Genomic DNA, 27,425 nt, shown 5'->3' with positions numbered 1-27,425 from the left:
ACTAAGGACATAGGAAGGAGGCACTGGGGGCACTAAGGACACAGGAAGGGGCACTAAGGACATAGAAGGAGGCACTGGGGGCACTAATGACATGGGAAGGAGGCACCGGGGGCACTAAGGACACAGGAAGGGGCACTAAGGACATAGGAAGGAGGCACTGGGGGCACTAATGACATGGGAAGGAGGCACTGAGGGAACTAAAGACATGGGAAGGAGGCACCGGGGGCACTAAGGACACAGGAAGGAGGCACTGGGGGCACTAAGGACAAAGGAAGGAGGCACTAAGGACACAGGAAGGGGCACTAAAGACATAGGAAGGAGGCACTGGAGGCAGTAAGGACACAGGAAGGGGCACTAAGGACATAGGAAGGAGGCACTTAGGGCACTAATGACATGGGAAAGAGGCACCGGAGGCACTAAGGACACAGGAAGGGGCACTAAGGACATAGGAAGGAGGCACTGGGGGCACTAATGACATGGGAAGGAGGCACCGGGGGCACTAAGGACACAGGAAGGGGCACTAAGGACATATGAAGAAGGCACTGGGGGCTCTAATGACATGGGAAGGAGGCACCGGGGGCACTAAGGACACAGGAAGGGGCACAAAAGACATAGGAAGGAGGCACTGGAGGCAGTAAGGACACAGGAAGGGGCACTAAGGACATAGGAAGGAGGCACTGGGGGCACTAATGACATGGGAAGGAGGCACCGGGGCACTAAGGACACAGGAAGGGGCACTAAGGACATAGAAGGAGGCACTGGGGGCACTAATGACATGGGAAGGAGGCACCGGGGGCACTAAGGACACAGGAAGGGGCACTAAGGACATAGGAAGGAGGCACTGGGGGCACTAATGACATGGGAAGGAGGCACTGAGGGAACTAAAGACATGGGAAGGAGGCACCGGGGGCACTAAGGACACAGGAAGGAGGCACTGGGGGCACTAAGGACAAAGGAAGGAGGCACTAAGGACACAGGAAGGGGCACTAAAGACATAGGAAGGAGGCACTGGAGGCAGTAAGGACACAGGAAGGGGCACTAAGGACATAGGAAGGAGGCACTGGGGGCACTAATGACATGGGAAAGAGGCACCGGAGGCACTAAGGACACAGGAAGGGGCACTAAGGACATAGGAAGGAGGCACTGGGGGCACTAATGACATGGGAAGGAGGCACCGGGGGCACTAAGGACACAGGAAGGGGCACTAAGGACATATGAAGAAGGCACTGGGGGCACTAATGACATGGGAAGGAGGCACCGGGGGCACTAAGGACACAGGAAGGGGCACAAAAGACATAGGAAGGAGGCACTGGGGGCACTAATGACATGGGAAGGAGTCACTGGGGGCACTAAAGATACTGGAAGGGGCACTAAGGACATAGGAAGGAGGCACTGGGGGCACTAATGACATGGCAAGGAGGCACCGGGGACACTAAGGACACAGGAAGGGGCACTAAGGACATAGGAAGGAGGCACTGGGGGCACTAATGACATGGGAAGGAGGCACCGGGGGCACTAAGGACACAGGAAGGGGCACTAAGGACATAGGAAGGAGGCACTGGGAGTACTAAAGACATAAGAAAAAGGCACTGGGGGCACTAAGGACATGGGAAGGAGGCACTGAGGGAACTAAAGACATGGGAAGGAGGCACCGGGGGCACTAAGGACACAGGAAGGGGCACAAAAGACATAGGAAGGAGGCACTGGGGGCACTAATGACATGGGAAGGAGTCACTGGGGGCACTAAAGATACTGGAAGGGGCACTAAGGACATAGGAAGGAGGCACTGGGGGCACTAATGACATGGCAAGGAAGCACCGGGGACACTAAGGACACAGGAAGGGGCACTAAGGACATAGGAAGGAGGCACTGGGGGCACTAATGACATGGGAAGGAGGCACCGGGGGCACTAAGGACACAGGAAGGGGCACTAAGGACATAGGAAGGAGGCACTGGGAGTACTAAAGACATAAGAAAAAGGCACTGGGGGCACTAAGGACACAGGAAGGAGGGAGGGAATAGAAAGGGACAATTGTTGGGCTTGAGTGCAGAAAGAAAGGATACACAGACAGAAGAAAACGCAAACAGAGACTCATGAAATCACCAGACCGCAAAGGTAGGAAAAATGATTTTATTTTCAATTTAGTGATCAAAACGTATCAGTTTTGAGAATTTATATCTGTACTATATTTGTCTATTTTTCTATAGTTACTGAGGTGACATTGCATATTTGAAAGTCATCTGCCTTGACATCTTTGAAAAAACCCCAAATATAAACGATAATTAACATTTTCTCTGCGTATAGTGTGCTTTGTGGTTTTTTAAAAAATGTTATGGTTACCATTATGAATTAATAAGATGTTATGTGTACATTAAATTGACAATTAATGATCTCTCTCCCACATTAACTTTGCTCCATTCTCTCTAAAAACACCCAGACGGGGCGCTGTTTCTCCGGAGCGGACCCATCGCCGCTCTGTCCCAGACCGCGACTCGCTGACCCCTCTCGAGAGCTCCTCTTTCTCCCGAGCCGCTCGCTGTGGCGGCGCGGTGCATGCCGGGCGGCCTTTAAAGAGGCGGGGCGAGCGCAAAGCGGCCTCTCGGCTCCAGGCCGCGGCGCGTGAGGTGACAGGTCCGCCTCTTTCTATAAACCCCTCCCCCATAACCCCCCCCAAAGGAAGGGGGCCGGGACGCGAAGGAGCGGCAGCCTCCGTCCTCATGAACAACGCCGCCAGCACTTACCCCATGGCCTCCCTCTACGTGGGGGACCTGCACCCCGACGTCACCGAGGCCATGCTCTACGAGAAGTTCAGCCCGGCGGGGCCTGTGCTCTCCATCCGCGTCTGCAGGGACATGATCACGCGCAGGTCGCTGGGCTACGCCTACGTCAACTTCCAGCAGCCGGCCGATGGTGAGTGCGCGCGCTCGGGAGGGGGAGGGGAGGCTGGGTCAAGTGTCAATGGGAGGTGGAGTGTGGTGAAGGGGGGAGGGATAGGCTGAGTGTCATAGATAGGAAGAGTGGGCTGGACCAAGTGTCAGATGAGGAAGGGGAGGGCTGGACCAAGTGTCAGATGGGGAAGGGGAGGGCTGGACCAAGTGTCATAGATGAGGGGTGGGGAGGGCTGGGTCAAGTGTCAATGGGAGGTGGAGTGTGGAGAAGGGGGGAGGGATAGGCTGAGTGTCATAGATAGGAGGAGTGGGCTTGGCCAAGTGTCATATTGGGGAGGGGAGGGCTGGACCAAGTGTCATATGGGGGAGGGGAGGGCTGGGTCAAGTATCATAGATGAGGGGTGGGGAGGGCTGGGTCAAGTGTCAATGGGTGGTGGAGTGTGGACAAGGGGGGAGGGCTGAGCTAAGTGTCATAGATAGGAGGAGTGGGCTGGGCCAAGTGTCATGGGGAGGGGAGGGCTGGACTAAGTGTCAGATGGGACAGGGGAGGGCTGGACCAAGTGTCAGATGGGACAGGGGAGGGCTGGACCAAGTGTCATATGGGGGAGGGGAGGGCTGGACCAAGTGTCATAGATGAGGGGTGGGGAGGGCTGGGTCAAGTGTCAATGGGAGGTGGAGTGTGGAAAAGTTGGAGGGCTGGGCTGAGTGTCATAGATAGGAGGAGTGAACTGGGCCAAGTGTCATAGATGAGGGGTGGGGAGTGCTGGGTCAAGTGTCAATGGGTGGTGGAGTGTGGACAAGGGGGGAGGGCTGAGCTAAGTGTCATAGATAGGAGGAGTGGGCTGGGCCAAGTGTCATGGGGAGGGGAGGGCTGGACTAAGTGTCAGATGGGACAGGGGAGGGCTGGACCAAGTGTCAGATGGGGAAGGGGAGGGCTGGACCAAGTGTCATATGGGGGAGGGGAGGGCTGGGTCAAGTGTCAATAGGAGGTGGAGTGTGGAGGAGGGGGGAGGGATAGGCTGAGTGTCATAGATAGGAGGAGTGAGCTAGGCCAAGTGTCATAGGTGAGGGGTGGGGAGGGCTGGACAAAGTGTCATATGGGGGAGGGGAGGGCTGGACAAAGTGTCATATGGGGGAGGGGAGGGCTGAACCAAGTATCATAGATGAGGGGTGGGGAGGGCTGGGTCAAGTGTCAATGGGAGGTGGTGTTTGGAGAAGGGAGGAGGGATAGGCTGAGTGTCATAGATGGGAGGAGTGGGCTGGGCCAAGTGTCATATGGGGAAGGGGAGGGATGGACCAAGTGTCATATGGGGAGGGGAGGGCTGGACCAAGTGTCATGGGGGAGGGGAGGGCTGGACCAAGTGTCATAGATGAGGGGTGGGGTGGGCTGGGCTGGGTCAAGTGTCAATGGGAGGTGGAGTGTGGAGAAGGGGGTTGGCTTGGTCGAGTGTCATAGATGGGGGAGGGGAGGGCTGGGTCAAGTGTCATAGAAGAGGGGTGGGGAGTGCTGGGTCAAGTGTCAATGGGAGGTGGAGAAGTGGGGAGGGCTGGGTCGAGTGTCATAGTTGGGGGAGGGGAGGGCTGGGTCAAGTGTCATAGATGAGGGAAGGAGTGGGAGAGATCAGGGAGGGAATGTGAGCTAAGCATCTATTTTAAAGATCAGGGCAGCGGTCCTGCTGGAGGAGCGAGTTAGATGGCTGACTATCTTAGAGATCAGGACGAAGGAAGGGGTGTCAGACTGGGCTGAGTGTTTTTCTTAAAGAGGGGAGGGGGTCAGGTTGGTCTGGGCTTGGGCATCTCTCAGAGAAAAGGAGAGGGGTTCCTTTGGGGCTGAACTGAATGTGTATCTCTTGAGACTGGGGGGAAGGGGTTGTGCAGGGCTGAGTGTATTCACTGTGGTCCCAGGGCAGGTTGTGATGTGCTGAGCATCAGTTCTACTGTATATCAGCTTCTTGGCACCCTTAAGCCATCACAGAATGCACATTGGTAGGCCTATATTTAGGTGTAACCATTTGTACCAGGTCAGTGGATGGCGCTACTGACTGTGCCTAATTGTGCCGTGGAACGCATGTAATAGCATTTTATGTTACATGTGTATTTTGGTGTCATGCCAACGCCGTTCAGGGTAAGCAAAATGCCTGCCCTGGAGATACCTTCCCTTTCTGAGTGTATGGTGGTGGCACTGGACTGTGTCTGCCCATGGTCTGGGTTGTCCTGCACAAAGGGTCTATTTTGGATTTTTGAGGTGGGGTGGGGGGAGGCTCAGGGTCATACTGGGTTAAGTGCCTACCCTGGAGGTGGGTCACCCTAGCTCAGCACTAAGTGTTAGTGTTGGGCTGACTGTCTACCCTTGGGGTCCCTGAGTATTTGTAAAGGGATCCATGCTGAGTTGTATAAGCTGGTCACTCTTGGACCTTGATCTAAGTACACAGATGTTCTTATACTGTACTGTAGTTCATTTACAGAACAAAGGTAAATCAAGGCTTTCCCAAGCCTACCTGGGCTTTCTCGGAACTTGTCCAAACCTCTTTTGAAGCTTGCCATGTTCTCCAGCAGCAGATTCCTCTGCTTAATTGTGGCATGTGTGAAAAATATACTTTGTACGATTACGATTTATTTTTGGTTGTTAGTGTCATGGAGTGCCTGCTTGTTATAGTGTTGCTTGAAAGGTTCCATCCCCCTTCTGGTCTTATGAATTTCTATCATATCCTTCTGTTTCGTCTCTAGCCCATTTCAGCCTTTATCCTTCTTATTTTTAATGCCTGTCTCTGAACCTTTTTTAATGCTGATGGATGGGGTGGATCATTTTGGGCTAAGGGGTAATTTCACAACAGCACACTTATGTGTCGATATGAAACAGATCCTTGCTAGCACACACATATTCTTCCACAAATATACATCTTTTTTTTTCCTAAGAGTGTATAAATGTGTGTGTCATATGTGTATTGCAGCTTCACCCAGGTACATCCCTTGGAATGCTGCACATAGCATAAAAGCAAGCACAATCCTGTGTAATCTCAAAACGCACCTTTTCCGTGAACAGGCCTTTTAATCCCCCTTGTCCCCTATTTTCTCCCCTTTCCCTCTCTACCCCGCCCCTTCAGCTTTCCCTCTCCCCCCTCCCCCGATTTTATCTCTCTCTCGCTATATCATACCTTACAACCCTTCCTTCTGTATTACCGTTACCGCTACCTAATCTCTTCAAAGAGTTGCCCTCCCACTTCATTGCCTGTAACTTTGTTAAAATTTTGTAAATCCGTGTGTTATCACAGACCTTAATTAATGGATGTGAACCGCCTAGAACTTTACGGGTATGGCGGTATACAAGAATAAATTATTATTAGTAAAACATGGGAAATGCTTTAAAATTACCTTCTTTCTGACCTGAGCATCCAGGGGATTGGGTTATCCTGGGAACCAAAGGAGTATATCATCCAGGACTTGCCTTGGGGACCTGGGACAGGGGGAGGTTGAAAGTTCTATCCTGAGGGTCCAGGGACAGATCTTGGGGGTCCTTGGAGGCCAGGTTGCTCTGAGTTTTGAGGATCTCAGGGGCATGTCATCCTGGGCTGAGCTTTGCTCCGGGGATTACATTATCCAGGCTGAGTGTCTGCCCTGTGGATTCCAGAGCTGGATTGCTTTGGATTGACTGTTTGTTATGGGTATCTAAATGCAGCAGCATCCCTATTTTACAGTTTGATGGCTGTTATTTAATAACACTCTGGCTCACAATCCTTGTACAATAAAAATGGACTTGAATGAGTTTTTCTCCAGTTCTGAGGAATTATTGAATGATGAGTGCTTGATATTCTCATTCTGTAGTTGTTGGGGCAGTTTCAGCGGCAGCAAGGTGGGCTTGGAAATCATGTGCAACGTGAAACTTAGTAGAAGCTGCAGTTGTGTGTAGGATGAGAGATTTCCAGCTTGTCTGCGTTCTGCGGGATCTGTGTGAGTACTCGCCTCTGTATTTGTGTCCTGATGTCATATAAGCAAATTTTTGCTAAACTCCGTATTTTCAGGCTCTTTCCAGATAACAGGAAGGTACTGCCTTGCTAGCTGCACTGTTTGCTGGTCGCTGCTACATCACAATGTCCATGTTATTTTTATATTTGAGTGGACGCTGTAGCTGTGTTGCATGGTACATGGGTGTGTCCGGCATCGATTTTCTTGTGCATTTATGGGATTAACTCTTTACCCCATACAAAAGGCTCTTCTAAAACCGCACTAAGGGCAAAATCAGGGATATGCATGGGTAGAGAAGTAGTGTAATAATAACAGGGTGCAAGTCTTAAAATACCAAAGAGGCCTCTGGTGGGAATGTGTGCCTCTGCACACCAGGTCTCTAGGAGCTCCTTTGGTGGCACATATTAGAAGTTCATGGTCATGAGTAATAGCTATTCTCTGTAGAGTACACATGCACCCATATTTGTCTTGTCCCTTCTTGTCCAATTTGTTTGTCTTGACTAGATTGTAAGCTCTTTTGAGCAGGGTCTGTACGTATGTCTAGTAGCACTATAAAAATAATTAGTAGTACATTGGGTGTAAATGTGTTCATTTCCAGAAGACATGCTATGAGCCTATATTATACATAGTAACACAATAAATGACAGTAGATAGTCCATCCAATCTGCCCTGTAATTACGCATTTTACAATTTCATGATTAAATTAAAATGTCTTTGTTATTTCTGGGCCATATACCTTAGACGTCCACCCGGCACTGCCCTTAGGGTCCAACTACTTGAGTTGCTGTTGAAGCTCACTCCAGCCTATCCAACCATCTCCTTTGTGGGATTCAGACAGTGAAAACTTGCCCAGTCATATTATAATTAGAGATCCTCTGTGTTCATCCCTCGCTTTTTTGAATTCCGTCACCGTTTACAAATTTCCCTTCTCTGGAAAAGATTTGGTCCTCTATTAATACCTTTCAAATATTTAAATGTCTGTATCATATCACCCCTGTACCTCCTCTCCTTCAGAGTATACATGTTAAGGACATAAGAATAGCCTTACTGGATCAGAAGAATGGTCCATCTAGCCCAGTATCCCATTTTTACGGAGGCCAATCCAGGTCACAAGTACCTGGCAAAAACCCAAATAGTAGCAGCATGTTGAGTTTTTCTTGTCTTGTACTCCTTTTGGCACAAATCCCCTATCATTTTTGTTGTTTTCTATGGACCACTTCAAGTCTTCTTATATCCTTGGCCAGATACAACCTCCAAAACTCCAGTACTCCAAGTGGGGTCTCACCAACAATCTGTACAGGGGCATCAACACCTGCTTTCTTCTGCTGAATATGCCTCTCTCTATTCAATTTAGCATCCTTTTGGCTACAGCCACTGCTTCGTCATACTTCTTTGTCACCTTCAGATCCTCAGACTCTGTCACCCCAAGGTCCCTCTCCCCATCTGTGCAAATCAGCCTCTCGAATTTCTACTCCCCAAATGCATCACTCTGCACTTCTTTGCATTAAATTTTAGTTGCTACACATCAGACCATTCTTCCAACTTTTGCAGATCCTTTTTCATGTTTCCACTCCCTCCAGGGTGTCCAATCTGTTACCAAACAAACGGACTAGTAGCCAACAAGGAGAAAACAGAATTACTGCTAATTAACAAATGGGGAAGAAATAGCCTAAAATACAACTAACTTTGAATGGCAACACCTTAAAATCTTCCATGGAGGGGGTAAGAAACCTAGGAGTATAGCTAAACCCAAACCTAGATAGAGGGGTATAGAGGGGTATAGATAGAAATTTACTGCACAGGTCCTGGACCTGTTGGGCCGCCGCGTGAGCGGACTGCTGGGCGCGATGGACCTCGGGTCTGACCCAGCGGAGGCATTTCTTATGTTCTTATGTTCTTAGACATGACACTATAGATCCAGCTCATTGTAAAAAAAATGCATATGGCAAACTACTGGGTCAGAGGACTTATCCCTCCAAGTAATGTCCAACATAATAATAATCCTGGTACTCTCAATCTTAGACTACTATAATGCAATCCTGCTGGACATTCCAAAGTAAATGATTAAGCAGATTCAAATGGTACAAAACGCAACAGCAAGATTTCTTCCGGGAAAATCAAGGCTGATGAGTGCCACCCCACTACTGAAAGAACTACAGTGGCGCCCAATCGAAAGCAGGGTGAAATTTAAGACCTTGTTGCTGACACACAAAATCGTTCATCTCTCAAAACCACAATATCTAGCGGACAGTCTACATCACTACACACCAGCATATGCACTACACTCAAGCCAAAACCTCCTGCTGGAAATACCCTCCAGAAAAATCAAATACAAAAGCGTCGGGAAAAGAATGTTCTCAGTGATGGCTCCAAGGTGGTGGAAGTCCCTTCCTAAGGGACTAAAACTAGAAAAGAACACCAGAAAGTAGTTGGCTAGTCCCCACTAGGAACATCTATAAGATAAACACAGTAGGGACAGGAGATAAGATAATCATAGCACAGACAACCAGATTTATCAGGAAGTTAGTACTTCCAAGATGAACACTAAGCGCAAATTGAAATAGGAGGACATGATACTAAATATGGATGTATAGATGTATATATTTATGTGTGTAAAAGAAGGTATAATATGAATAAACATATGATATATTTTATATAGGTGTGTATAAGCAGGTAGATTGATATATTTTAGGTGGAAATGAGAAAGAGGATTGATTATGGTTTGAGGATTGTTTTGAGAAAACACTAACTCTGTATTGTAACACCTTTACAAAAGCACAAGTATAGAAGCTTTCAATAAACAATAAATCATTGGCAAAGGCAAACCTTTGGCAATATTGCTCACAAACTTATTGAACAGAATCGGCCCCAGCATCAATCCTTGAGGGACTTCACCACTCACCTTTCCTTCCTCCAAGCAAATTCCATTGACCACCGCCCTAGGATGTCTGTCCGTCAACCAGTTTTTAACCCAGTTCACCATTTTGGGTTCTGATTTCAGCGGGTCAGGTTTGTTCAAAAGCCTTCTACGAGGAACCGTGTGAAAGGCTTTGCTGAAATCTAAATGATCTCTAGCACACTTCCTCAATCTAATTCTCTGGTTACCCAGTCAAAGAATTCAATCAGATTCGTTTGGCATGATTTAAGCCATATGACATAGAGATGTGGTGTATTTGTATTAGAAAACAGTTCTTGCATGCACATGACTGTGTGCATGGTAGAAATCAGTATGATAGTCATGACATTGCAGATAGTCGGTGGTTACAAGTGATGATTCGGTGTACATGTGTGAGATTAGCATGTGCAGTGTACGGTTGTTGTGGCATCACATATGTGCTGATTTTATATGCTATATTGAGAGTCCATGGACTGATGTCACTTCTCATGGCACTGGCTGGTTAGGAATAAAGTAAAGTTTTAACTTGCTTATTAGAAGCCAATAGAATCAAAATTGGTAGTTTTTATTTGTTATCCCCAAGAGCTTAAATGGACTCACCCTTCTAGCAGTCTGCTGTGGAAATCCTCTAACTCTGTCTCCTTGGGAATCTGGAGCTCTTTCTCCCTTTCTCGTTTTAGTTTCCACCCCTTCATCTACTTTAGAGAATGACACAGGGACAAATTTGTCCCCATCCCCATGAGTTTTGTCCTGTCCTTCCCATTCCTGTAAGCTCTGCCTTAACTGCACAAGCCTTGAACACTTATGATTTTCAAGGGTTTGAGTCTTGTGCAGATGAGGAAATTTGTCCCTGTGTCATTCTCTAATCTAGACATTGTTGTGGCTCTAGGAACTCTTCCTGAGAGCTGCCTACTTTGCTAGTCTTCTCTCTTTAAGGTCTGACAATGTATCTTAATTTCTTCAAGACTTGGGTTTAGTCTCTTATTGATCTTTACTCTGTCTAGTATTTTCTTTCTTTCTAAGGGAATGGAAATTGGTGTTTAGCAAACTGTTTTTTATTCTCCCACGGCCTTGAACACTGTCTTCCATGAGTTTAGAGTGTTGCATGTCACAGAACCTACTCCTTCACCTTTTCAACCAGTCCTGCCAGTCAGCGATCCATGCTTTCCTTAACTTGCCTCTGCTGGCATCTGCTTACGTCCTGTCTGTCTTTTCTGTTTTACTTCCACCTAATTTCCAGGCAGGTTTCAGCAGAGATGTCAGACTAACGATGTATCACCCATCTGGGCAGTGTTGGAGGTGGAGGATTGCATTTGATGCGACATCATCGAATTTATACCGTGCAGAAGAAAGGCCCGGCAATCTACTTCTATATTCTGCCATGGAAACTTGATGACTTGAACATGAGGCACGAGCACCTAACACCTTTGCTGGAAGCGTGATTTTATACCCAGCGCCATCTTGTGGTTGGAATGCGATCGGTGGCTGCTTTTAAGGCGCCAGTTACAGAATCCGCTTCCCATTAATTTTTAGGTAGTATTCAAAAGTTCAGTATTGACCTGTAAATTCATTCTTTACCTTTACTCGTGGTGATCTTTTCTTCCTTTAATTCAGTTATCGATGCTTTATGCCACTCCTTGCTTTGAAGCTTCTTCACTGTTGGGTCTTTCTAGTCAATAACTCCCCTCAGACATCCAAGATGCTCGGATTTGCAATCCAAACTGAAAATATTGTCTATACCAGGATTTCCCAAACTATAGCCTGCGGTCGAATGTTTCCCATCAGCGCATTGAAAATGTATGCAGGCCTTTCTCTGCTTACTGATTTTGCTGGTGTGGGGAGATACAGCAAAATGTGCCCCATTATTGCATAGTTTTAAACTGATAGCGGCTCTGGTCTGATAAAGATGAGCAGCACCTAAACCCCTGCCCTTGACCCATGGAATACAAAGAAATGAATATTGGTACCAGAACCGATTTGTGCCACGTAAGGAAAACTTGTATTGTAAACTCCTGCAGTGTAACTATGGCAAATTGTAATCGGTAAACTGTATATTAAATATATTCATATTAGAGCCCTAGTATGTGCCAAGTTAGAATAAAACTTGTCTCGTAATCTTGTATTAAAATTATGTACGTTTAACTTGTAACCCGTTTTGAGCTCTTTGGGGACAACGGGATAGAAAAGAAATGAAATAAATATCGAGCTTTTAAATAGGTGAGGAGCAGGTCAGTGGGATGAGAGCTGTATGGGGTCAGCACCTCTGTGACTTACTCGGAAGCAACCTCTTTCAGGCCTAATTCTGCCAGATCTGTTCCCTGGGGAAGCGAAGAGGCAGCTTCCAAGAAATATCCTCCCCTTGCTGCTGTCAAAACTGTTGGGACTCCTTGTCCATCGCATCTGGCCTATCCCAGACCTTAGGCTCTCTTTCTGATTATTCGTATACTCCCCTGATTGCCAGGTGCCTTACACGTACTGAAAAATAAAAATCAATATTTCCTGCAAAGTGCCGCCCCCTCTGCCCATACAAGAAAAGACTAAGACTGAGTCCCTAAAAGAATAGTAGAAACAAGCAGAGATATGAAGAGCTCGTATCCTAGACTGTAAGTCTGACCAGGAGCCTTTAGGCAAAGCTGTTGGGATTTGGATTGAGTGCTTCCAAATCATTTTATTTGACAGTGGCAAACAGCAGCTGTTGTGAAATTCAGTGTCTGTGATAAGTACAAAGCAGTGAATTAAAGGCATTCACCCGCTCCTCCTCTCTGTAGCGGAACGTGCTCTGGACACCATGAACTTCGATGTGATAAAAGGCAAGCCCATTCGTATCATGTGGTCTCAGCGTGACCCTTCTTTGAGGAAATCAGGGGTTGGCAATGTCTTCATCAAGAATCTGGACAAGTCCATAGACAATAAAGCACTTTATGATACCTTCTCTGCATTTGGGAACATACTGTCTTGCAAGGTGAGCTTTAGCACACACACTCTATGCTTGTGGGGCGAAAGAGACCCCTAGCCGCATCTCTCACTCTGCATCTTTTCTTACTTCCAGGTAGTGTGTGACGAGAATGGATCTAAAGGCTACGCCTTTGTGCACTTTGAAACTCAGGATGCAGCAGACAGAGCAATTGAGAAGATGAATGGCATGCTACTGAATGATCGCAAAGTGTAGGTACCTGCTCACTGCCCACACGCTTTCATCTTAGCGCCCTTTTTATTTTTTGTTGCCCAACTTTTGCTGCCTTCTATTTTCTTTCTTACCACCAGCCTGATCATTTCCATCCATATGCCAAATTCTGATGTGTCCTTTTCTGTCCTCTTAGCTTTGTTGGGCGCTTTAAGTCTCGAAAAGAGCGGGAGGAGGAACTGGGAGCAAGAGCAAAGGAATTCACAAACGTTTACATCAAGAACTTTGGAGATGACATGGATGATGAGAGACTGAAGGAGATGTTCAGCAAATATGGTAAAATCTTAAACATGCACTTCTGTGACTAGCCTCATTTGCCGCACATGTTGAAACAGACGTGCACAAACCAATTTTGATGGGTGAGTTCAGCAGGCAGTGGAAAAGTACCCCCTGAAAAAAAGGCCTGACGTTAGCCAATAGATAATTTATTTCTATTTATTAATTGTCCAGATTACTTGTAGCATCCATATGCGCAATGCTTTCACAAATAAGCTTTGACATGACATCTGTTGAATGTCTCTTTGTTGCAGGGAAGACTCTGAGTATTAAAGTAATGACAGACTCCACTGGTAAATCCAAGGGTTTTGGCTTTGTCAGTTTTGAGAAGCATGAAGATGCAAACAAGGTAGGAAACTGGTTTGTTCCCCATGAAGAAGCCTTGTTCTTCCCTAAACCAGTAGCCACCCCCTCATCCAAGCCAGACCCCCTAATAAGTCTCCTGATAAACAATTTTCAAAGGGTTTAATCGTCAACTTCAGCAATTAGCTAGTTAAATCTAATCATCTGGAAATGTAACCAGCTAAAATGCAGCAGATAAGACCATGTGGCCTCTCCAGTCTGTTCAGTGAAGGGACCAGGGCCAGATTCTGTAAATGGATGAGCCGCATGTCAATCATGCTTAGGCACCGTTTAAAGAATCACAGCTAATGGGGCCTATCAGAAAAAGTATGCGTCTGCAAAGTAGGCCAGGGTTTTCTTTGCCTGCACTGCAGATGCCTAAGTTCTTTTGAGAATCATATCTAATGGCGCCTGAGGTCATTTCCGCCCCTAACTATACCTACTTTTTCATAGGTTTTACCGTGCCAATTAAAACAGTTAAGTTAGGGCACCTACTACCTCCCCTAGGTATATACAGTAGACTGATTTTCATCTTTAGCTGGTTAAGTTATCCAGTTAACGGTAAGTGTCAAATAGCAACCCTTAATCAAGCAGGGCCAACCTTCTCTGGCTAGCTGAAGGGAATTTTCAGTTGAAAAGACTCAAAATTATTGAGTTTGATCTAAGATATCTGCCCTGGAAATGTCTTCTTGATGCTTAATGATGGCTGCTGATCTCCAGCACTTGTCAAATATAAATCTATGTATATGTATTTCTGTGGACATCTTTATTAACAAGTTCTATACCCCACGATCTTGTCACTCCTCTTTTGATTAGATTACACTGGTTAACCGTTCCAAATTTTGTGTTTGACATTTAAGGCATTACATTTGGGAACATCATCATATTTCCCTTCTGTTACTATCCCCTATATGCCTACTCGCTCCTTGCGCTCTTTGGATTCCAAGTAGATTAGATATAACTTATGGGCAGACTGGATGACCATTCAGGTCTTTATCTGCCGTCGGGTACTATGCTACTTCCCTCTTCCCGTTATGAGTCTACGCTTGTTTTTTTCTATCCCTCCTGCTTTGGAATAGCCTTCTCCCATATCTTTGGTTAGAGTTAGTGTTTCCAAAATTTAAAGCCCTTCGGAAAGCACCTTTCTTCCAATGGTCTTTAATTGCCCTTTCCCCTGTCCCCCTTCCACACCTCTATGCTCCTTGTATGACAGTCCTTTATTTGATTGAGTGGCATTCCTTTCTCTTAAAGTGACCTTTTCCGTTTGCGGGATATCAAGTATTCAATAAACTTTAATAAGTCAGTTCAAAGTGTTTTACAAAATACATTCACAGCTTTAAGACAACATCACATACAAATAATTATTTCATATATACATATTAAAATCCCATAACTTTCACCCACCCTCAATTTCTCTTAATGAAGACTGCCAGCAATGTACTGATCTCAATAAAAAGATTTTCTAAAAAGCAGTGCCGCCTTCTTTCTTTTCAACTGACGGTACATCTGATTCTGCTCTTAACCCATGTGGGTTCCATCACTGAAAACCATCTTGTCCTAATGTGCTCATATCTAACTTATTAGGAGAAGGCATTTCCAACAGGGTCTTGTCTGGAATGTAATGACCCTTTTGGCACATATTTTTTTTTTGCCTAGCCAATAAATATTGCGATTTAGAAGACTTTAGAACTTTACAAGTCAGTAAGGGAATCTTAAATTTCCCCCTACTTGCAATTGGGAACTAATGCAGCTCTTTCAGTGTTGGAGAAGGACACGCTTGTTTTGGGTTACCCAGTAAAAATTTTGCTGCTCCATTTTGAACTATTGGAATTTGTATGATTAAATTTTTTGATAACCCTATCAAAATTGCAATAGTCAAACACAGGTAGGACAAATTATATAATCACATTGGTGGTGGCCTGAAAAGACAAATACGGTTTCAAACCCTTACCCAATACACTTTACTATAAGCAGTTTTGACAGTATGGTGCCCTTGAATTGTCAAACCAAAACTTGAGTCCAGCCACACTCCTAGATTTCTCACCCCACCCGCTATTGACTCTAGTACAGTGTCTCTCAAACTGTGTGCCACAGCACATTGGTATGCCCTGAAGAGATTCTGGGTGTGCCCCGAGAGATTCCAGAATTTAACTTTAGAAGCATAGATTGGCCCATCTAGTCTTCCCATCCGCAGTAACCATTATCTCTTTCTCTCTCCGAGAGATCCTTTCATAAGTATACGCTAGAATACATGACATGTATATCACATACTCAAGAGTCTGTCAATGTTATGAGCGTCTGTGTGCATAAGGATACAACTGTCCAGACAAGCATCATTCTTTGACGTGATTGGTCCTTGAAAACTAATGGCAAGTGATTTTATTTATTTTATTTTTTGCAGTAGTTATCCTAACTTGAGCAACAAAGCAATTGAGACTTTGTTACCATTTGGATCATCTTATCTTTGTGAACTTGGATTTTCAGCTCTGATAGAAATTAAATAAAAACAACAAAAATAAGAGAACGACTGCAGATGGTGGATGATGAAATGCGTGTTTGCTTGTCGACTTTCAAGACATGTTTTGAGTTAATTTTCACTCAAAAACAAGCACATCCATGGCATTGATTAGCAATTCTATTCTATCTACTTTAGTTTCACCGTTGTTACAATTACCCATACATAGCTTAAAGAACTTTAAATAAATAACTCTCAAATTTACCCCTCCTTTTACAAAGTTGTGCTAGCGTTTTTAGCGCCGGCTGCCACTGTAACAGCTCGGACGCTCATACAGTTCCTATGAGCATCAGAGCTGTTACCGCGGTGACCGGTGCTAAAAACGCTAGTGTGACACTAAAGCAGGAGTGTCAAACTCAAATCACATAAGGGGCTGAAATCTAAAATACTGGCTAAGTCAAGGGCCAAATTTTTTATTAAGATACTTACCCCTTCCTTTACTAACACACAGCATGGGCCCCAACGGCAGCAACTGCTCCAATGCTCACAGGACTTCTATGAGCGTTGGATCAATCACCACCACCAGCGACAAAATCTACTCTATGTGCCAGCAAAGGAGGGGGTTAGTCTTAGTAGAAGTATAGGGATACAACCTCTCCAACCCCACGCTGTCTATATGTTACATACAAAATAAATTTCTTCTCTTAAGTCCTAGTTTACTCTTGCTGTCTAACAGCAGCTCTGACAGGATACACATTTCAAATCTGACATAGTGTAATCACAAAATAGAAAATAAAATGATTTTCTGTATCATTTGATAGACCGGTATAGTTCCTTACGGATGGGTAATATGCCTCACTGCTATCAGCAGGTGGAGACTGAGATCAAAACTTGTATATCAGTAGAGTTTCAAGTTTCAAGTTTATTAGGATTTGATATACCGCTTATCAAGGTTATCTAAGCGGTTTTTACAATCAGGTACTCAAGCATTTTCCCTATCTGTCCCGGTGGGCTCACAATCTATCTAACGTACCTAGAGTATCCCCTCTTGCTACTCCATTTTTCCTCAGTCTCCGGAGCAGGTGGTAAGGCTTTTCAGCGGCTTTTCAGCTCCCCTCTTAGCACTGTTGGAACTTTGTGGACTCCTTTGTTTGTGGACTATCGTTGACGTCTTCCCCGGTGCGGCCCCACACAGGGCAGTTTTCCTCCCCTCTACTCCTTTCTCATCCAAATGCCCGAGGGTCTCTTGGGATGAGGATTTTTTCCCAGAGGAGCACGAGGTGATTGATGAGGACCTGGACCCTTGGGGAGAATTCCAGGATCCTCTTGGGGGGCCAGATTCCGCTGGTGAGGGGTTCGAGCATCTCCGAGCTGGTGAAGATGCGTCTGTAGTGCGCAGTTTTCAGCGGGACAAGCTCCATGAATTAATCCTTCAGGTCTTCTCGGTTTTGCACTTTGAAGACCCTGTGTTGGAGCCCCCGCAAACGGTGGACCCCTTGCTTAAGGGGATTTGCTCTGCTTCCAGCTCTTTTCCTATGCATCAGGATATTCGGGACATCATGCTCACACAGTGGCAGGTGCCGGAAGCCCCTTCTCGCTTTGCGCGCTCTATGGCCCGTCTGTATCCCATTCTGGAAGGGGATAGGGATACAGTGCTCCCCCGTGAATTTGGGGTCGGCGGTTTGCGGTCCCGGTCATTCGCCGTATTTTCTGACCGCGAACCGCAGATCAGGAGAGGACAGCTGGAGTGCCAGCGAGTGAAGGAAATCACTCACTGTATGCTCCGACCGCCTCTTCCTGTACTAAAGTTGGGCCTCACCAATAAGGAGCTCATGGTCTGGGCTGAGTCGCATCTTTAAGAAATATCAGCATCTCACTTAGCCGGAGTGGAGTATGTTCAAGCGGTCTTCCTCAGTCGTCGTGTGCTAGATCCCAGAGAGTGGTGTCTAAGCCCAGTGGCTTTTCAGTTGATAGTACAGTCTTGGGGTCAGCCCTTCATGGACCTGATGACCACAAGTCTCAACATCAAAACATCCCACTTCTTCAGTCGTCGCAGAGATGGTCAGGCCGAGGGCCTTGGTTCAACCATGGCCAACAGAGGGGCTGTTGTATGTGTTCCCTCCGTGGCCATTAGTGGGCAGAGTTCTTCTCCGCATAATTCGCCATCTGGGTCTCATGGTTCTGGTGGCTCTGGATTGGCCTCAACTGCTGTGGTACGCGGATCTGGTGAGGCATCTGGTGGTGGATCCTCTTCCTCTGCCTCTCTTGGACGACTTTCTAACTCAGGGTCCCATTCCAGTGTTCGATCTGGGTCCCTTTTGTCTTAAGGCTTGGCTCTTGAAAGGGGTCGCCTAGGTAAGAAGGGGTATTCAGATAAGGTGATCTCAACTCTCTTGGGGGTCCCAGTGGCTTTCCACCTTTCGGGCTTATGTGTGAGTTTGGCATCTATTTGAGGAGTGGTGTGATGTATGTGGAGTGGTTTCTTTTCGTGCTTCCCTGCCTAACATCTTTAGAGTTTTTGCAGGATAGCCTGGATAAGGGACTGGCTTGGTCTTCTCTCTGGGTTCAGTTTGCGGCCCTCTCAGCCTTTAGGGGGTTTGTGAAAGGTCAGCATTTGACTGCCATTCCTGATGTGATTCTCTTCCTGCGGGCAGCCAAGTTGATCAGACCTCCCATAAGTCCCTCTGTTCCATCTTGGTATCTCAGTCTGGTTCTGTCAGTTCTAGTGCACCCTCCTTTTGAACCATTGGGCAACGGCTCTTTGAAGGACCTTACTCTCAAAACGGTCTTCTTGGTGGCCTTACTTCAGCTAGATGTGTTTTTGAGCTGCAGGCTTTCTCTTGTAGGGCTCCCTTCATGGAGTTTTCTAGGGAGCGGGTTGTCTTGAGGCCTGTTCTTCCTTTCTGTCAAAAGTGGTTTCTCCTTTTCATGTCAATCAATCTGTAGTCCTCCCGGTGTTGGGTAGTCGGGAGGGTTCGCTCTTATGTGCTGAGGACCCAGGAGATCAGGAAATAAGATCATCTTTTTGTCATTCTAGTGGGTCCTCGTAAGGGGGATGGCGTTTCTAAGGCTATTATTGCGCACTGGATTAAGAAGACTATTGCTTCCTCTTATCTTCTGAAGAAGCCTGTTCCGGAATTTCACAAGGCTCATTCCACTAGGGGTCAGGCAGCTTCTTGGCTGAATCTTCTCTGGTGCCTCCAGTGGATATTTGCAAGGCTGTAGTCTGGTCTTCTTTGCATTCCTTTGTCAGACACTACCGTGTAGATGTTCAAGTGCGTTGGGACGCGGTATTCGGTGCATGTGTTCTGGTGTCGGCCCTTCGGGGGTTCCACCCTTGATGGGTACTGCTTTGGTATGTCCCATCCGTAAGGAACTATACCGGTCTATCAAGCGATACAGAAGGATAAATTAAGTTCTTACCTGCTAATTTCCTTTCTATTAGCTTGTAGACTGGTATAGTTCCCCACCCTATCTGTCTTTGTGCGGTGTTTGCGGGTTTTTGCTTGCGTGCAGATTTTTGTTTTTTCTGCGGGTTCTAGTATTTTTCTAGGGCCGGGGAAAATTAAGAACAGCAGCGATGGCTCTGCTAGCTTAGTTGGTGAGCTGTGGGGATGTTTTCTTTCCAGGATCCAGTTATATACATTTTCCGACAGTTGTTTAAAGATGTTTGTTGTTTTCTTACACTCCTGTTTGGAGTGTCATTTACTGGTTTTCAGTTAAGAAATTTCCTTGCTTCTGCTTGGCTATTCGGCAAACTGGAGTAGCAAGAGGGGATGCTCTACTGATACACGTTTTGATCTCAGTCTCCACCTGCTGGTAGCAGTGAGGCATATTATCCATTCGTAAGGACTATACCAGTCTACAAGCTAACAGAAAGGAAATTAGCAGGTAAGAACCTAATTTATTCTTTTCTACCTTTTGTTGTCTGGTCATTTTGCTTTTGGTCCCAGTTTCTCTTTCTGATTTTGTCTATCTTCTAATTCTCTTTCCAATGTCTGCTGTCCATTTTTTTTCTCCTTTTCTCTCTTGCTCCAGTCCCTGTCTCCAAATATTGATTTTTTTTCCCTTTCAACTTTTCTCCTTTTTTCTTTTCTGCCTCTGTCCACTCAAATCTCGCCCTATTTCTCATCCTTCTCCTTTTTTAATTTTCAGCTACCTATCAATTTTCCTTCTTCTCTTATTCTGTAGCTCTCCCATTTCCCATCTCACTTCTTTCCCAGCCTCCTATTTCCTACTATCTCTCCTCCTCTCTCCTCTTGGTCCAACATTTTGCTCCATCTCTTTTCTGTTGTTGTTCTTCCCTTCCCCCATGATGCTGAACAATGAGATGGAAGGAAAAAAAGAGATGCTGCATCTCTTTCTCTCTCTCCTTTCCATCCCCAGGCCTAATATTTCTCCCTCCCTCCCATCTCCAGATCCAACTTTTCTCCCTTTCTCTTCCCAACTGCCCCATCCCATCTCTCCCCTTGTCTGCCTCCCTCCCCCCAGGTCCACCATTTCTCCCTTTCTCTTTCCAACGATTCTCCCTTCAAGTATCTTTTTCACTCTTCCTCCACACCACCCCAGATCAGTCTCTCTCTCTTCACAACCCAGCATGTCTTTCCCTCCAGCGCCAGTCCCTCTCGCCTCACAGCCCAGCATGTGTTCCCTCCCAAGCCGGTCTGATGTCGCCAAGCCGAAAAATCTGCCAGCCTTGGCAATTCAGCAATGTTGTACGTGGTTCCCCCTCCGCGGTCTGTCTCCAATGATGCGCAACTTCCTGTTTCCGCCCGGGCTTACCACGGCAGATGGAACGCAGGAAGGGGAACCACAGACAATACTGCCGAATCACTGCCAAGGCCGGCAGACTTTCCAGTGTGATGACAACATCAGACCGGCACGGGAGGGAAGACACACTGGGACTAACTCTAATTTCAGTGACCAATTAATAAGATATGTCAAAAAGATCAAACCTGAATCTCTCAACAAATATACTGGACAATGTCCAAAGGTTTCACCCAGCCCCCTCTACCCAATTCAAAACTTTCCATCCTGTCTTCAACCTCCACCTCAAACTCATGAGGTACTTATCCCATCATTCAGTCCTCTTTACCTTCTTCAAGAACTGTAATACTAGAGCAGATTTTCTGCTTGATTAAATGCTGTGAGTAACTCTGAATTTGGCAGAATTGGCTGTACCATGGTTGGCAGAGCCCATGTGTTGGAAGGATTTGGGTGTTAATGGTGTGGGTTACACCAAGGTCAGCAGGGGTGGGTGTTTGTGGTGTGGGTTACATTGGGCCAGTTTAAGATATTTCTCTAGTCTGATGGTGGTATATTTCCTGCACAGGCTGTGGAGGAGATGAATGGGAAGGACGTCAATGGAAAAATGGTGTTTGTGGGTCGTGCTCAGAAAAAGGTGGAGCGCCAGGCAGAACTGAAAAGGAAGTTTGAGCAGCTAAAACAGGAGAGAATCAGCAGGTACCAGGTGAGAAAGTGAAATTGCTTGCCTTTAATTGGAGCTTATCAACAATTAACTCAGATGGGTTCATTAGGAAATGTATCTGCCTATGAAAAGAGCATCACTACAACTTGCAGAGAGTCCCATCTCAGCCTGTTGGGGAACAGTTCACCAGTGGTGTACCAAGGGGGGAGGGGGGTTGCTCCTCTGATCTCTTAAGTTCCCAATGCTTCAGCCATCAGCGCCAGCCTACAGATTAGGTCACCGGCAGCACCAGTCAGTTGAAGACACAGCAATCAGCGACCTGGAAGCTTTCCCTCTGCAACATCCTGCCTCTGCGGGGTCAGGAAGCTGACGCAGAGAGGGAAAGCGTCCAGTGCCACTGAAAGCAGCATTTTCTACTGACTGCGCGGCGGTGGCCTGAAGTCTGCAGGCAAGCAGGACTCAAATAAGAAAAGAAAAAGTAATGGAATGTTCATGAAACCTGATATTTTTTTCTTAAGATTGAGGCAATTGAGTAAAGCTTATGGAAGATGAAGCAAGGCTAGCTTAACTGCTAGGTGAACAAAACATTATGTCCATTTTCTTCAGAAGTTTTCTGGTAAAGGTTTGGGGGTAATCGTAACTGTAGAATTTAATTATGAAACCCCTGGGGATAAGATGGGCTAGAGAATGGGACAGTTAATTGGGAGTGAGTGCAAAGCTGAAGCTTTTCCTAGGTTCCCCTACACCAGGGGTAGGGATTCCAGTCCTCAAGAGCCGTATTCCAGTCGGGTTTTCAGGATTTCCCCAATGAATATGCATTGAAAGCAGTGCATGCAAATAGATCTCATGCATATTCATTGGGGAAATCCTGAAAACCCGACTGGAAAACGGCTCTCGAGGACCGGAGTTCCCTACCCCTGCCCTACACCTTTGCTGCAGCCCTGAGAAAATTTAGAAACCCCCCTTCTCAGCTCTCTTTTGCAGGCAAGCAGCAGTGGGGGTCAGTTTTATAAAACTTTGACTATCTTTCTTCAGATCAGTAGTTAAAGTTAACTCCCTAAGTACCTCTTCACATTTGGGGCAGGGTTAGGTCAAAGAAAGTTAGGTGGCTCATCTATTTTCAGTGCTGTCTAATTTGGCTGGCCAGATACAACAGCTTCAAATAGCAGGCAGAAGTCTGCCCAGAAAAAAAAAGCACACCTAGCTTCCAGAGGGCGTAATAGGACAGAGCACGGTACTGGGGTTCAAGAAAGGATTGGACAATTTCCTGCTGGAAAAAGGGATAGAGGGGTATAGTTAGAGGATTACTACACAGGTCCTGGACCTGTTGGGCCGCCGCGTGAGCTGACTGCTGGGCACGATGGACCTTAGGTCTGACCCAGCAGAGGCTTTGCTTATGTTTGAATTACGCCAAAAGCCCAAATAGACATCTGAAGAAATACAAGCGCCTAGGCAATCACTCTTCTGTGTTAATGTATGAGCGATACAGAGGGGAAATTGCTGCTGGCTCCGTGGAAAGCCTCCTATCTAACATTACACATAGCACCTAGACACTGTTTGTTTTTACTGGCATGATGGTTCAATAATAGAAATATTTCACTGCCTGTTTCTTTTCTGCCCATTAATGGTTAATTCTAAAAATATATATTTTTATATGGGGGGAGGGGTGTTAAAAAATGATCGACCCTAGGTAGCCACTGCACTCACTTCAGCTCACGTACATTAGGTATTTCCCTGTCAACCTGCATATCCCTAGAAGCTAGAGCTACTAGTGTTCTAGAAGTTAATAACAGGAATTTTAAGCCAGGAGGCCACAAAACATCTGTTAGTTTGTAGAGTGGATCATGACTTGACATGGATTCTCACTTTAAGTTCACCATCTCTCCTTTCTTCCCTGCCCTTCTGTTTTCTTGCACTGTCCTGTCATCTCTTCCCTTTCTTCTTCCTGCCTTTTCCTCAGATGGTATCTCTTCTTTCAGGGTGTGAATCTGTATATTAAGAACCTAGATGACACCATTGATGACGAGAAATTGAGGAACGAGTTCTCTCCGTTTGGATCTATTACCAGTGCCAAGGTAACAAAAAGCCAGGCATTAAACATCTAGCCACAAAAACAATGCCTTACTCTTGCATCCCAGAGGTGTGACCCTTGCCTGGACAGTGCTGCCCCCACGGTTGGAATACTATGTCCAGATAATGCTGATCAGGTTCTCTTGTGCTGCAACATTACGCTTTGACTGTCCTGTTGCAGGTGATGCTAGAGGATGGGCGAAGTAAAGGCTTTGGCTTTGTGTGTTTCTCCTCACCGGAAGAGGCCACCAAAGCTGTCACAGAGATGAATGGACGCATTGTGGGTTCTAAGCCCCTCTATGTGGCACTTGCGCAAAGGAAAGAGGAGAGGAAGGCACATCTCACCAGTCAGTACATGCAACGCATTGCAGGCATGCGAGCCCTGCCTGCAAGCACCATCATCAACCAGTTCCAGCCAGCTGCTGGGGGATACTTCATGCCAGCAGTGCCTCAGGTGAGAGCCGGTACATGACTCTGGGCTGGGGAGCTGTGTCCGCGCATGTTTCATGGGCTGCTATATTGCATTTTATGGAGGGGAAGATCAGTACTACCTCTGCTGTTTTGTACTATCTCTGATGAGGGTGATTTAGAGATATGTGATGGAGGAAGGAAGGGATTAGTGCTATATCTAAAAGGGATGCTAACAGAAAAAACTAAATGATTGCTCTGCCTCAGGCTTTACTCGGGAGGATATTGGTGTCATTCTGACATTGGAAACCTTCTTCATTGGTGATTATTTCAGGACAACTAAAGCACCTGACAGGACTTGGATGGTATTCATCCCAGAGTCCGGAAAGAGTTTGAAGGTGAAAATATTAATAGGTTACTAGTAATCAGCCATGATACCTGAGAATTGGAGTGCTGTGCCAGGGTGATTCAGGAAACAAAAATAAAAATACTGCCCATATAGATAGACGCAACGTAATAGAAATGAGTCCAAGATCTTGCCTTATCAGTTTGATTTTGATTTAAGCTATAGACAAACAAGTGGAAAATGGTGAGCAGGTTGAATTAGTGTATTTGAATTTTCAGAAGGTATTGACAAAAGTTTTCCATGAGATGCAGCTTAGCAGATAGTCATGGGATATGAGAAAATGCAGTGTTGAGGATTACAAACTTGACTAAAAGAGTAGGGCTAAATAATCAGTTACCCACATGGTAAAGGGTCGCTGGAGGGGTGCTTCAATGTTCTGATAGGAATGGTGAGTGAGATGATCAAATTTGTGAATGATAAAATTATTTAAATTCATTAAAATGGCTTAAAATTATGAGGACTCTCAGAAGGATCTTGTGAAACTAGACATCTAAATGCAAAGTGGAAAATAATCCCAAGTACAAGTGCAAAATGTTGAATTCTGCCCAAGAAAAAGATCTTGGAGTCATGGAAGATGATTTGTTGAAAACCTCAGCCCAGAGGTGACGTCATTGGACTCAAATGGCTGCTTGAGTGCTCAGTTCCAAGCAATTCTAAGTTCAAGCAGGTTAAAATCACAGCAATCAGACTGTTTAGCTCTTGAGGACAAAACAAATTTTTCTGGGCTTCTTCAAATAAGATCAAGGAGGATTCCATAAATTTGAATGGGATAACATATTCCATTCTACCAGTTATTAAAATTTTGGGAATTCACTTTGATCAAAATTTATCATATCATTTGATATTCACATTAACACTCTCTTAGAAAATGTTATTTTCTGTTATGGAAGCTTCAAACAATTAGGCCTTATTTTGACCTTTCCTCCTTTAGGCTTATTCTAAGTTTCCAAGTTTATTTGTCATTTGATATACAGTCTATCAAGCATTATATAAACCAGTGTTCTTTAATCGCTGGTCTGCAGAAATTTCCTGCCGGTCCACAGGGCCGGCACATGCATCGGGCCCCAAACAGTGCTCTTCAGCCGCCGGTCCATGTTGCGATCGATGCAGCATTGTCTTCAGGCCGGCTCCCTCTTCCTCAGTGCTCCAGTGTACAAAGCCGTGGGCAGAAGCTCCAACGTGTGTCCTGAGGCGCGGGACGCGTGAGGAGCTGCTGCTCATGGCTTTGTGCACTGAAGCACTGAGGAAGAGGAAGCTGGCCCAAAGATAACACCGGGGGGAAGGCCAGAAGGCAAGGGAGACAATAACGGTAGGGGGAATGATTTTATTTTTTAATTTAGTGATTGATTTACATCTGCTATCTGTTCAGGAAGAAATGCATTTGTTTCTTTTTCTTTGGGACTGTACTGCATGCAGAGTCTTGCATCTTAGGGTTTGTTTGCATATATTAGTACTTTTAGTTTTGGTCCCATATTTGCATGGGGTTATCTGTGTTCTAGTAGGAATGAATATTGAGAAGCATTCAGTGTGCTTTGTGTAGTGTAATTTTGTGGTTAACCATTTTAGGCTCCTTTTACTAAGCTGTGATAGCGGTTTTAGCGCGCGCTAGACCTTAACGTCAGCATTGAGCTGGCGTTAGTTCTAACCGCGTAGCTCGGGTTTAGCATGCGCTAAAAATGCTATTACAGCTTAGTAAAAGGAGCCATATGTGTTGTTAATACGATTATATATGTATGTGTGTGTATGTATGTATATATATATATATATATATATATATATATATATATATATGAAAAATGAATGGAAAAAATGGTGTTACAATTAGTACTATTATGGGGGCGGGGTGTGGCCCACGACTTAGCCCAGTGTTCTTCAACTGCTGGTCCGTGAACTGATGCCGGTCCACAAAATAATTATTTTATTTCCGCTGGTCCATAGGTTCAGAAGTTTGAAGAACACTGATCTAAACAGTTTACAATAAGTTATATATGAGTAACTATAATAAAGAGAGAGAGAAAAGTTAAAAACAATATCATGTATAATCAAATAAAACGGGAGTTAAAAACAGGCAAGAACTGACATAAGTAGTGGGAAGGGATACTGGGGAATATAATTACATCGAGATAAAAATGAAATGAAGAGACACATTTGGAAATTACTTTGTAAGCATTTGGGCATTAACTCTAACATAACTCTTCTTCTACCACTGGTGGGTAATTTGCATTTTAAACCGGGCAGTGACAGCAAGGTGTTTAGGATTTGGCATGCACATGGAGTTCGTAGAATAGGGGATGCTCTCTCCGATGGGGGTGATCTCCTTTCTTCTGCCGAATTGGGGTCGCTGTATGGGCTGGATAGGGTGGACGCTTTTGGCTTCTTCCAGCTCCGACATTATGTCCGCAGCTTCTCTGGGGATCGGTTGAGCGGATCTGTGGCACGGGATCTTAGGTGTTTGGCGTTGGGGGAGGACACGGCTCCACGTCTTCGCTATCATGTTGATGCTCTGGGCTCCCCGCTACAGACCGAACGGGCTGATTGGTTGGCAGGGGCATGGAGTGCTGACTTAGGCTGCATAGTTCCGTCTGCATTGATCTCTCGCTGCTTTGTCCATTTGCGCACCATATCATGTAACATGTTACATAGGGAACAAGAATATAAATTCCTTCACAGGGCTTTTATCTCCCCTCACAGAGCACACCGGGCCGGTATTGCAGCTCATGCGGGGTGCCCCAAATGTCCCGTAAATCCTGCTTCCCTGGGGCATATGTTTTGGGAGTGCCCCTCTGTGCAAGCCTTTTGGCAGCGTATTTGGGTCTTCTTGTCCTCCTAGGTTCATGGGCTTCCGAGCTGTAACCCCTGTGTAGCTCTTTTTTACCAGAAGGCGGAGCTTCATGGTTGCACTGTTGGGCAGCGGCAGTTGATTTCTAAGGCCCTTTTGCTGGCTAAGAAAGCCATTTTGACTTTTTGGCGAGAGCCGCATGCTCCCTCTTTCTCTCGATGGCTGGGGTCTCTTTATGACTTAGCTCTCTTGGAAAGACAGGCTGCTGGCACTCGGGATGAACAAAGGTGGTCTCGATTTCAGGATGTATGGGAGGAGTATTGGCTGTC

General features: G+C 45.9%; 1 protein-coding gene across 5 annotated transcripts in view; it reads left to right on the top strand.

Annotated features, from left to right (window-relative positions):
• The first annotated feature begins 2,564 nt into the window (after window positions 1–2,564).
• PABPC4 (poly(A) binding protein cytoplasmic 4) overlaps window positions 2,565–27,425 on the top strand; it is a 49,486-nt gene continuing 24,625 nt past the window's right edge. Inside the window, exons 1-9 of one of the 5 annotated variants that reach the window (XM_033953654.1) lie at window positions 2,789–2,911; window positions 10,989–11,281; window positions 12,517–12,710; window positions 12,798–12,913; window positions 13,069–13,208; window positions 13,463–13,557; window positions 21,338–21,475; window positions 23,413–23,508; window positions 23,685–23,957. In XM_033953654.1, the coding sequence (XP_033809545.1) occupies window positions 12,537–12,710; window positions 12,798–12,913; window positions 13,069–13,208; window positions 13,463–13,557; window positions 21,338–21,475; window positions 23,413–23,508; window positions 23,685–23,957 (1,032 nt within the window). In that variant the 5' untranslated portion in view covers window positions 2,789–2,911; window positions 10,989–11,281; window positions 12,517–12,536. Of the gene's footprint in view, window positions 2,912–6,710; window positions 6,838–10,988; window positions 11,282–12,516; window positions 12,711–12,797; window positions 12,914–13,068; window positions 13,209–13,462; window positions 13,558–21,337; window positions 21,476–23,393; window positions 23,509–23,684; window positions 23,958–27,425 lie in introns of those variants that run through there. The other 4 variants (XR_004540256.1, XM_033953652.1, XM_033953651.1 and 1 more) reach the window with 4 other exon arrangements.

This window comes from Geotrypetes seraphini, chromosome 8 (assembly GCF_902459505.1).
Source record: "Geotrypetes seraphini chromosome 8, aGeoSer1.1, whole genome shotgun sequence".
Taxonomy (NCBI): domain Eukaryota; kingdom Metazoa; phylum Chordata; class Amphibia; order Gymnophiona; family Dermophiidae; genus Geotrypetes; species Geotrypetes seraphini.
This window is presented reverse-complemented; position numbering and strand designations above follow the sequence as displayed.